The following is a 12397-nucleotide window of genomic DNA, read 5'->3' on the forward strand; positions in this document are numbered from 1 at the left end:
CCTGATGTAAACCTCATGAGCTACTCACCAATGACAAATTCCTTTGGATTTCTACAAGGCTGTGTCAGGATTGGTTCATAAATCATGGAGGTCTATGATGTATTTCTCTACTTCTAGCACACACAAAGCAGTTGAGGGGAATTTGGTCAAGTATTCCAGATCAAATATTGTACTCTCTTCATTTTTCCTTCCTAAGCCCACCAAAATCAGCCCCTTTCCTTTCCCTACAGCCTCCCTTTCATTTACGCTCACTGACACTTTCTCACAACTTCATTTTCAGAACTTGGTCATGTTCATGAGTGAATTTGTTGATTGGATTATCCCAGACATTCCCAAGGACATTAGTCAGCAGATTCACAAGGAGAAAGTTCTCATGGTGGAGGTCTTCATGAGGGAAGAGCAAGGGAAGCTGCAGATGCTGGAAACCTGGAAAGACAAGAAAAAAGGGGAAAACTGTAACAACCACAGCCCCAGGCTCTCCAGGAGCCGCAGTGGGAGCTTGTCCTCCTGCCATTCCTATCCTCTGGACGTCTAGAAGAGGAGGGAGCTGAGTCTGTCAGGGCATTCCAGAGACAAAAGCCATGGCGCCAAGGGCAGGACTCCGGTCATGGACACCCCGGTGCATGCTGAAGGATGTGCTGCCATTTCGCTCCCATCTTTGTGAGAAATGCCCTTCTTGCAAACACGGAGGACCACGTTCTATTTCTGACAATGTTGGGTTTCTGTTGGTTTGGTTTTTTTCCTTTTGCACAAGCAGTAATGCAGGGAGTTTTTATATTTCATCCGTAGGTAACACTATCGATGTTGGCGTGCATTGAGAAATGCAGGTACTTAGGACATCTTGCTAGAGATATTCTCTGGGAATCTGATCTTAGCCTATCAATTATCTAACAAAATAAAGGTGAATTTGAAGTCATAATAATAATAATAATAATGCTAACTTGAACTATTTTTTGGAAACCCAGGTTTGAAGGTCCATGGGGTAACTCGATAAATTATATGCAAAATCAGTATTCCCTAGTATTCCATAAAGCCTACCAGGCTGACTTGCTTCCCAAGGCTGGCTTTAGCTCAGTGAATCTGAGCTTTGGAGTCCCACTGGAGTGACAGGGGGCACTTGTGGCAGCCTGCTGTGTCCCCCAGGCCCTCCCCAGGGCACCGCTGCCTCCGGAAACATCAGCGCAGGAAATCTGGGAAGTGCTTTCTTGGCAGCAGCAGCAGCAGCAGCAGCAGCAGCAGCAGCACAATTCCAGAGATCCCCCAGCAGGTCCGTGGTCACGGAGCATTTTGTTAAATGAGCACACGGAGAGCTCCAGTGACTCTCACTGCCCTGACAAGCACTCGGACACTGCTGTTGCTGAGGAAATTCCCTGTTTTCCCCCTTGTTTCAGCACATCCCTGTCCCAGCCAGGCTTTTCCCTGTAGCCCTCTGGAGCAGGAGAAGGGAGTACTTGCACCCGTGTTTCACAGCCAGTGCTTCCCACAGACTTTCTGCTGTTGGCTGGCATTTCCCAGAGGCTGTGCCAGAGGAGTAAATCCCAAATGCATCCCACTCACTGTCTTCAGTGGAAGCTTTGCCTGCACTGGGGCTGCAGGACCAGACCTTCAGTTAGTTACAGGACTTTTCTTTTGTCTTAAAATCCTTTATCTTTTGTACAAGGAACTTTTCCTTAAAGTATAAGTCTGAAATCCTTACCTACCACGACTAGTTAAATCCCACCAGTACAGCTCTTTTTAAGCATAATATGTTTTAGTTTTGCTTTGTCGACCGATGAACTGCACTTCCAAATAACATTGGTGCAATTAACCTAATTTCTTTTTATTGCTTTGTCTTGTCCATGGCACTTGCATTACAAAACTGAAAAAGAAAATAAAAAGGAAAGATTTCTTTAAAGTCTAACTACTGTATGGTTTGTTACAAAACCAAGCTGTTTTCAAGAGGAGTTAGTTATTTCTTTTGTTCTTTTCTTTTTTCTTCGCCAAACTAATTTAAAGATTAATGCTAGAAGTCTAAAAAGAATGCCATATATAGCTTTTGATATATTTATTTGTTTTAAAGTATGTGATAAACTTGATATTTTTCTGTAGTCTGTCCAAAGAAGGTACCAGAAGAGAAATTATGTGGAAGAAAGATAAATGGTATTAACCAAATATTCTTGAAGCTTATTTAAAATACTGATCCAACCAAAGATTTTTATTAATAAAGGGCTTATATTTTGTTAAATCTTGTTTCTGTTGTATTTTGACTTGCAGGAATGTCACTATTTTTAAAATTTGTAACTTAGGGTAGAGTGTTGCTGCAGGGCCAAATCCTGCCTGATTTATTCCCACATAAACACAATGCCTGGCAGTAAATGTCAGGTCCAGGTCAGTCCCAGTGACTGCAATAGGACTGGGAGTGGGGATAAATCAAGCAGAATTCTGTCCACACATTTTGTTGGAAACCTGTTCTTCCTCTCATTCCTCGGTAGCCCAAAAGATCCAGGAGAAAGCCAAACTACCTATTCTGAAGAGAAATCTTAGGGATCGTCCTTGAAGGGGATTTAATCTGTAAATACTGACGTGAAGGTATTCCCAACTTAATACTGACATTCCTGTAAATGGTGGAACTATATCCTGAACACATACTTAGCCGAATTTTTCATCATTTGCTGAAATCATGGAATAGTAACAGTAATGCTTATACTTTCTTTTGTACAGTAAATTGTTTGAAATGGAATTTTGTATATAAAAATCTGTATTACTACTTAGATATCTATAAAATTCTTTCATGGAATCATTTTTTAAAGAAAAGCAAATATATACTAAATCTGTTTTATTTCGTTTTTTTTTTTTTTTTCCTTTTTCTTTGAACACTTATTTGAAATAAACTTAAATATCCAAGAGTTTCTCCTGTGGGACAGGTTCTGTTCCCAACCCTCCTTGTGCTCTGAGCATACAGACATCTTCCTAAAAATGTCCCAGGTAGATCTGGTGTTTGAGCCACTTTAGAGACCCCCTTGGAGATGAGTGAATCCCACCTGAAATCCATCTCCAAGAGCACAAAGGGAGTTTTTGGCTGCTTTGGACCTACAGACACGGAATATGAAATGATGGGCCTTAGCCTGGGAGCTTTCCTTTTCTTCTGATTTAATCCTAGGCATTTAGGAGAAAACAATGTGGAGGAGCTTTTGCTAAGATATTTGCAATGAGGAAGAATGCTATTGGCTTTGTTTCTTTTTTCGTTGGAAACTGTACTCATTATCAAGAATGAAGTGGTGAAACTACAGGAGTGAAACTCGGGGAGCCTTTTGACCACGCCTTGCTGGATTCAGCTCTGAAGGGAAGCAGAACGGCCCCACGGTGGCTGTCACACTTTCACTGCCCTGAGGGACCTGTCCAAGCAAAGCTGGGCTCAGAACCTCACCTGCTGGTTGCATTTTTTTTTTCTCCTTCTCCCATTTAACTGTTGTATGAGAAGGTGAAGCAGGAGGCTTCATGCCAATCCTCCTTTCCCTGATGGAAAATAATGGTCCAAGCCAGGAAATTTAGTTAGAAGGTGGGAATTGTGTGCTGAGAGAATGGACATGGACACTAGAAGCAGGTAAATCATGGTCTAGCTGGTAACTGCGTGGGATTGTGAGTTCTTAAAGACAAAATAGTACATATGAGCTTATTAGATACAAGGTAATGCCTTCCTGAAAAAGATCTGCACTGTGGTTGTGATACTTCTCCTGAAAGTTTTTTCATATTTGGGACACACCAAAAAAAAAAAGGTTTGCTTTTATCAATAGCAAATTTGGGGCAGGATAATGCTAATAAGGATTTACTGGAATAGAGGGGGAAAAAAAATAAAGCAGGGAAGCAGGGATCTGGAAGTGATCAAAGAATACCTGGCCATGCCTTGATGTGACTCCCAGTCACTGTGTGGGCCAGGTTTGATGAAAGATAGCAAACCAAATATTTCATTTGTGCAAATACAAAGCTGAATTCTGTGTTGGTATGACAGCATGCCCATGACATGCATTCACCCTGTTCCTGGCATGCTTCTGCCCCAAAACCACGAGTACAAAACCACTACCCAGCCCTGATTTGAGCAAAGAAAAAGAGTCCCAAAAGCAATGTCTTAACGAATTGAAGAGGAAAGTCACAACACCAGTTTGCTTCATCCAAGAGAAAATGCAGACCAGGGGGAAGATTCCTGCTGGAAAAGGCTCCAAGGACCATTTCTGAACCACTCCTGAATCACTGTTTGCTTTTTGCCGTCCGAAGCTCGCGGCAAAGACACGACGTCAGTCGCTGCGTCCGAGGAGGAAGTTGTTCCCACCCCACAGTGCTGCCAGAGTGAGTCTGGAGCTCCTGGATTTCCATGTCATTGTGTTTCCAAGATACTGTCCTACAAATATTTTGCAGTCTTAAATAGCTTAAGGGTGAATAAGTCTCATGTCAAGGCACAGACACATTTCTATTTTTAACCCCCCCACGCTCCCTGGTCCTGAGCTGTTAATGATCTTTTTGGCTGTTGTGATTTCCAATAAGCAATAATAATTTACTTTTCATCTTGATACCTCAAGAGTCTGACCTCTCTCAGAGTTCCATACATCACTTGAGTGCATTTATATTTTCCTATGAAGCTTTCAGAGTAAACAACTTCTCTTCCTCTTGCCACTGGAAAAAAACCCCCATTTTAAAATTTATATGAATTCCATTCAAACTCTGGTTCAATTCTTTGCACATTCGAGCACTATTTATTCCATGACCAAACACAACGTGCCATTTTTAGTATAGCAGAGAAAAACCAAAGTTCTTTTTTTAACCTTCTTTTTTTAGCCCAACAGGCCTTTCTGAAGAAAAAACTATGGTTTGTTTTGAATTTTAACTCTATCCTTAGTTTTTAAGGCCATGCAGGGCACCTGAAGCCAAAGAAAATATTTCCACTGATTCCCTTGGACTTCAGCGTGCTTTGCATGAGGTTAAGCATTACTTATTGAGTGATTGGTTTCACTTTGGATAAAACAAAAACTCCTGACAGTTATTGCAGGTTACTTTTCTAACCCTCAGTGTCAGCTAAAGCCAAAATAAATCGATGCAGATGCGTTGTGAGAGCAGTAAAGAGTTGGGTGCACCACTGTGCTGGTTTCCGTGAGGCAAAGGCCTTGGAAAATCCAAGAGGATTGAAGATTTTGAGGTCAAAGCTTTCATCTTGCCTCCATCTTGGGAAAAAAATTCATGCCAAAACAGGAAACGGATCTGTTCTGATGACCATGAGAAAAAAGAATCAAAATACAAAATATATAGCAGAGTGTTTGTGCTGAACAAGCTTAGAAGTGTAATAAAGTCCATTTTTCAGAGCGAGAGGCATGTGGTTAAGCAATCTTAGAAGAGAAGAAAAGGTTATTCCCTACTTTTACTGCTAAATGAAAAAATCGTGGTTATCTTCTCCAGCTGAAATATGAGATGGAGCTACAGGAAAGGTGCGAAATAGGGAAGGGAGGAAGAAAAGGCTTTTGCCTGCTGTTCTCAGAGCCCAGGTAGCTGACAGATCAGCCACAGGAATGGTTTTTTTCTGGAAAGAGGATGGATTCCTAAGGCAAGGACACCTTGTAGGTCGTTATGGGGCAGCCTTTGCCAGGTTCCCACAGCCATGTGCCATCCCAAGCGTGCCAAGCCGGGCAATGCTGTGGGTCTGGTGTGGAGATGGAAGCTGGAAGGCTTTGCTCCTGTGGGAGGGACGTCGCTCACGAGCCCGGAATTCCCATCTGTCCTGGCAGCAGCGTGTAATTACAGGAGCAGCTCACACTTCTCATGGTATTAATCTCTGAAATACATCTCCAGGTAAGGAAGGAAGGTAGTTGCAAGTAACTAGCCATCAAGTGGGAGGGCAACAAATCTCAGCAGGCCAGACTGCTCCAGGTGTGCTGCAGGAGACGGTGTGTGTGCACTGTGTGTCTGCAGGCTGGTGGGCTCTGACTCCTGGAGGTGTTTGGGCATTTTACTCTCCCCAGGCCCTGCTGGAAAAGAGGAGCTGTGAGCAGGGGAGGAACAGTGAAATTCCTCCAAATCAACGTGAACTTCAGCTCCATCTTTATCCTGCCTTCAAAGAGTGAAATGGGTAAAACTGAGAGGTAGCTCTGAACTTCTACTGAACCTCTTCCCTTCTGCCTCTCTGAGTTTGACTTCTGAACCCAAGTTTCTCCACCTCTTTACAAGACTTGCCTCTTAGAGCTGGTGAGCTAAGCTGGTAATCACCTCTGGGGCTTCTTGGGTATAAGAAGTGACAATGAATTAATCACAGGCAGGTTTAGGTGCTTGGCAAAGATGTGGTACAGGCTCCTTTCGAAAGTCTCACTCCAAAACTGGTGAAGAACAGCCAAGGATGGTTAAATGTGTATTTGACTGACCAGAGAGGGTGAGCTTGGGGCTGATCTTATGCTACAGGTCTTTTAATTTGGGTTATATCTACAAAAGGAAAAAATGAAAACTCCCTCTGTGGCTTTTTTGGCTCCAAGCCGTGGCACATGTAACTTCCTCACTTCTTGTAAAGGGTACAGACTGTGAGGAAAATGCATAAATGCTATATATTGTATTAGATTAATCCAGCCTTCTCTCAGGAAGCCACGCTCCCTTCCGAGACTTTTCATCTCTGGGAACAAATGCAACAAGTTTCCCACATGTCTGTGTATGAAAATGGATTCCAAACTGTGGTTTAGGACCAGCTGGTATCTGGTTCTGACCACAGCACTGTGGGCTAGCTCAAATTACAGCGTTTCTTCAGAGAGCAGAAAATAATACTTCCTCCCCAAAGAACTGAGGGAGAGGGATGATGAAATCAGATTTGCTTTCTTATTTATTATATCTAAATCCCTGTGAGCAACTCGCCCAGTCACATCCTGTATCACTTAGTGGCTACACAAAACTATTCATGTTCTGAAAGGAAATAACTGGGTAATAACTGCACTGTGTTTGAGCAGACGAGGCACTCCCTCTCTAATCGGAATTGAGTCGAAAACTTGCACCTTCCAACCTCCACGACAGTGACTCAGATGGAAAATACTGCACTGGCACATCCTGAAAAGAATGAAAGTCAGGTATCTAAGGCAATACTGTTTCTAGGAAATAACCCCCACCTCTCTCAGCTTGTCATCATCTCCAGTCACAGCAGTGAGTTCACAATACCTGAGTTTAACCCAAAAACCAAGCAAGTGTGACCAGGCTCACTGATTTTTCTTTATTAAAGCAAAATTTCAGTACCTCTGAGAGACATTTCGATATTCCCTGGTCTCTGAAGAGGCTGCTCTGCAGGCTGGATGCTGGCTGGGAAAAAGTTTACATTTTTCACCAGGTCCAAAGCAGAGTCTGTTAGTGCAGAAGAGATAAGAGCTGAATATTCACAGGTACACCCACAAGTAAAAATTGCTGCTGCCATTATTTCAACTGCAGTGCTCTGCAGCAGGCAATGGAGTGCTGCTCCTCAGTAAGGAAAGGGGAAAAAAACCCTTTCCTTGGGTGGGAGGAGGAAGTCCGATGGCACAGGACTAATTACATGCTTGTAAGAAATACTTCCAAGTGGTGCAAAATGGATCAGTTTTCTGCAAAATAATTATTTTTGTTATCCTAACCTTTATTTTATAGCTGCTCACAATATTGTATTTTCTATTACAATGATGGAGAGTGAAGAAAAACACCTCAATTTACAGAAAATAAATGTTATTGTGGTAAGTATTTACCTTTTCATGGTTTCATCTGGTTTAGGAACTGGCAATACAGCAGCTCAGGAAAATAAAGAACAAATTATACATACTCTGCAGAAATTAATTAGTATTAGCTTCCAAGCCTGGCAATCAAAGCTGCTGGATTATTTTCCTGGATGAACAGCAACTTCCAGTTTGGATCTTAACTTGCTTTGCTTCACCCTCAGCCAGTTACAGAGCAGGAACTGAACTGAATAGAGACAGAAAGGGCCTCAAAAGAGATCTAATGATCATTCACTGTTACTCGGGGGTGTTTTGTCACTTCACAACAATGTTCCTCTGCAAACAGCCCTTGCTTTCTGTTTTCTCTCTTCTCCTGTTTTTCCAAGTGCCAAATTGATGTCACAGGGCTTAAGTAATAAATATGGTTTATAGGAATGAGATGTGCTGGGCTAACATATACACACAGCTTTATTGACATGTGAAATGTTTGTCTGAATGATTTCATACTTCCATGGTATGATGAAAATTCACTACAAAAATAGGTAAAAAGTCAAGTCAGAGGTTTTTAGCCGGAGCAAATAAACAAAAGTCTACAATTTACCCTTCCCCTAAAGTTAAACTAACTTCTTCTGCCAACAATAACACAACAGAACTGTATCAACAGAATGATATCAACACTTCTGCTGTTTCAATATTAAGTTCAAGCATCTGTTAACAACTTCTTGCTTGTTGTTGTTGTTACTTGGCCAGATCTTTTATCTGTATACAACCTAGTCATGCCAGAGTTCACTTTCTTTTCAGTACTTATTTACTTTTCCCACACTCTGCTTCTAATTTACTCTCTCAACCCACAATAATTTGACATTTCTTACAGGCCCTTTTGTCAGGGACAGTTTTCTCCTAAGATCCTTAGTCTCTTCACAAATGAGTTTCTTTACCAGAGCACTTCTTTCTACATTGGCTGTTATAGCAACAGAGAGGTGATAGCTGACAAAAGAAACATGTGCAGATCAATTCATTCACAAAAGAAAACACAGAAACTGTCTTCTCTTTACTGAAAATGTGCATTTTGGGGTTTTGCAAAAAAAAAAAGAAAAAACGGGTGAGAGGCATCGAATAAATACATTAAGAAATGTTATGGAGATCAGTTTATTCACCATGGGAGTGAAAAAGCAAGCAAGCAAACTACAAACCTCTTGCAGCCCAGTTCTGCTAGTAGGGAGGGGGTTGCTCTTTCAATGCAAAATCCCCTCTTATCTTGGAGACAGCAAAGAAAAAGAGGAGGTGCTATTAATTCCCTTGGGAGACAAGAGCAGGTATAGTAAAAGATATATATGCAATCAACTGGGCCTCAAAAGAGAAACAGTTCCTCAGCACTGCCTCTGCCAAGGTGCTCGCCCAACCCGTGTGGAGGATTTGAAATCCCCCCTGGGTTATCTGCTATCGAATTGCCTGGTAAATTAAAGAAATTATCAACGCTGCTTCACTTAAAAACCCGGCAGCTCCTAAATACTCCAGTTTCTCTGGAGCAGCAGAATGTCAGTGGCCTTGGCTGGAAATCACGATGTGTCTTCCCACACAAACACACCTCAGTCACCCAAAGCTCAGGACAGCCCCACACTTTGCCATTTTTGCAGTCCCCAAATGGGCGGGTTCTGCCGGAATGTCCCGGTGTCCGACACCCCCCTGAGGGCTCTGCTGAAATTAATCTTTTCATGCTCTCTTTGCCCTGCTCCTCCAGCGAGGACCGTGAAGTCAAAGCTAAGCCTGAAACACTCCCAGGCTTCGAGCTCCCTCTGCAGTATTGTGCAAGGACTCATCTTGCCTCGAGAATCCCGAGGATTACTTGGTTAGGAACGGGATCATTCACAGCACTTAAATTTCCGGGAAGCTTCCACTGAAATCTGAGCCGCTCCAATAAATCATTTCTATTAAGTTTTATTCCGATGCGGAAGCGCTTACGATGTGTTAGGCTCGCCTAATCCTTCCTTTGCCAAAGCCCCACGGACTGCTTCCAAAGGAAATCCCTGGAATACAGCAAGTTGCTGGGGTACTTTCATCAGTGAATGTGTCCAAGTCAGGTTCAGACAGAATAAAAGACCCTACTCAATCACTCTGCCTTCGGTTAGGAGTGAGTTTAAAAGCACTTAAGAGTCTTAATTAAATACTGATTTCTGTCTTTTAGTTTCGTGTCTGTTACAAATTTAAACACCTTTGGAATCACATAAACGTGCGGCATCACTTCCACACTCCTCCTACCTCAGTGCTGAATCCGGCCACTAGGTTTGCATGAGCTGATTAAAATCTCGGTGATGTTCTCAATTGCATGCCAAGGTATAGAGAGTAAAGCCATTAATTTTACTGATTTAGATTTCTCTTACATAGATTTGTCTCTGAATTCAGCTGGCTGCCATCACCAGGCACATTGAGATTTGGTCCCTGCTGTTTTGTAGAGTCACCTTCTGTCATAAAATTAATAACAGATTTTATTTAACTGGATTTTATACTTCTTACATCAGTAAAAGCATTGCTCCTGCTTCATAAATTAATACACACACAGCAAATATATTTCTCCTACGCTACCCTTTTTGTTAATGTCTTTCCTTGAGTTTAAGGTATATTCAGCGCTGCAGAAAGAAACCAAATCTCTTAAATCGGGCACATCTCATCCCAGCTCAGGTTCTCTGCGGCGATTCCTCTCACTCTTTGCTCCACCACGAGACCCTGCAACAAGTTAATTCCCTCCAGTTTGCAGCATTTAGGGAATAAACAAAAATATCTAGTGGGTTTATCTAAGGAGGGCTTGTGCCTGTGGGAGTTTTAGAAATGTTTGGGGGGTAGGAGTTCCCGTTGGAACGTGAGAGTGGAGACGGATATGAGGAAGACGATAGTGTTTAAGTCCATTTATCAGATGGAAATCTTTTTATGATGAGGGAACACAGGCCTGTGAGTGTAACAATAACAAATTAAAGTGTGCTGGAAACAACTTAGGAATGGGGCAGCTCGGGGAATCAACGTGCCAGTGCTCACAGAAGGAGCAAGGAAATCTCTGAACTATCTACATGTGCTGAGAAGGAAAGCCAAAAGGCACCTACAAACAATGGGATGAACATGATCTTTCCCATTTAAGAAAAGTTCACAACCTTCCACCTTGTGTAAGAGTCGCCTCTAAAATACAGGGACTTAACATTTGCCCTGTTTCTTCCCTTTTAAAGGTCAGGAGGTACTTTGTGTCACAATTAATCTTTGTGAGGAACAAAGGCCAGGCTGCATGCCCTGCGTTTCCAGGGAAAGGCTGGGGGTCTCTGGGGGCAGCCGAGGCCGCACAGGGAGGGCAAAGGCTGCTTCCCTGGGCAGCTGTCAGGCAGGGAAACCATGGGAATGGCATCTCTTTGGGAGCAGGCCTCTGTTGTGGCCTTTCTTGCTCTTGGTGTAGAAAGCCCTCTATAGAATCATAGAGCCATTGAACAATTAAGCTTGGAAAGGACCTCTAAGATCATTGAGTCTGACCATTAACCCAGCACTGCCAAGTCCACCACCATGTCTCAAAGCACCGCATCTGTACGTCTTTTAAATCCCTCCAAGGATGGTGACTCCACCAATCCCCTGGGCAGCCTGTTCCAATGGCTGTCCACCCTTTCAGTGAAGAAATTTCTCCTAATATCCCGCCTAAACCTCCCCTGATGATTTTCTTCTTGTCCAGCCCCTTTTCCTCGGGAAAAGAGATCAAACCCACACTCTACATGCTCCTCTCAGGGAGTTGGGGAGAGCAAGAAGGTACCCCCAGAACCTCCTCCTCCCCAGTTTGGACCTTTCATCCCTGTACTGTTTTTCTTTCCATCTTTTGAAAAAAACCCCACAGAGATTAACCCTCATAAGGGTAGATGTTTGCAAGAAGTCCAATGATTGAGTACTAAACAAGGAAGCTACAGTTCCCCCAGCTTCAGGCTTAGACTGGCAAAGTCACTCCATGAGTCTCGTGTCCAGTTCTGGGCTCCGTGACTCAGGAAGGTCATCGAGGGGCATGTCCAGAGGAGGGAACGGAGCTGGGAAGGGTCTGGAGCCCCAGGAGCGGCTGAGGGAGCTGGGAAAGGGGCTCAGCCTGGAGCAAAGGGGCTCAGGGGGGACCTTGTGGCTCTGCACAAGTCCCTGACAGGAGGGGGCAGCCGGGGGGGGAAATCGGACTCTGCTGCCAGGGAACAGGGACAGGAGGAGAGGACATGGTCTAAGCTGCACCAGGAGAGGCTTAGGTTGGACATTAGGAAGAATTCCTTTGCAGAAAGGGTGATCAGACTTTGGAACGGGCTGCCCAGGGAGGCGGCGGTGTCACCGTCCCTGGTGGTGCTTAACGATGGGTGTGGCTCTCAGGGCCACGGTCTGGTTGACACGGTGGTGTTCGCTCATAGACTGGACTCCATGGTCTCCGAGGTCTTTTCCAACCGAATTGGTTCTGCGATTCTGTGATTCTGGGACCTGGCCAGGGCTGAGGCGCTGAGGCACGGGGGGCTCTGCTGCAGCCGGACACGGACCGGGCCGAGCTCGGCTCCAACACACGCTCTGCATTCAGCAGCACCAAACAAGCCCGTTCGCCTCGCGGGGAGGTCGGGGCAGCGGCTCCCCAACCCCGGGGTAGGCGGCGGCGAGGGCACGAACCCTCCACCCTCACGGGCGGCAGCGCGGCCGCCATCTTGGGGCGGGCGGGGCGCGGGAAACCCGCGGGGTCA

The 12397-nt window shown here is 44.2% G+C and overlaps 1 protein-coding gene across 4 annotated transcripts in view; it reads left to right on the forward strand.

Annotated features, from left to right (window-relative positions):
* Positions 1–2818, forward strand: part of ANO1 (anoctamin 1) — a 73221-nt gene extending 70403 nt beyond the window's left edge. For all 4 annotated transcript variants that reach the window (XM_032112426.1, XM_032112427.1, XM_032112428.1 and 1 more), the window contains one exon: positions 281–2818. In XM_032112426.1, the coding sequence (XP_031968317.1) occupies positions 281–535 (255 nt within the window). In that variant the 3' untranslated portion in view covers positions 536–2818. The remainder of the gene's footprint in view (positions 1–280) is intronic.
* The last annotated feature ends 9579 nt before the right edge of the window (positions 2819–12397 follow it).

The sequence above is a fragment of the Corvus moneduloides genome, chromosome 6 (genome assembly GCF_009650955.1).
Source record: "Corvus moneduloides isolate bCorMon1 chromosome 6, bCorMon1.pri, whole genome shotgun sequence".
Classification (NCBI taxonomy): domain Eukaryota; kingdom Metazoa; phylum Chordata; class Aves; order Passeriformes; family Corvidae; genus Corvus; species Corvus moneduloides.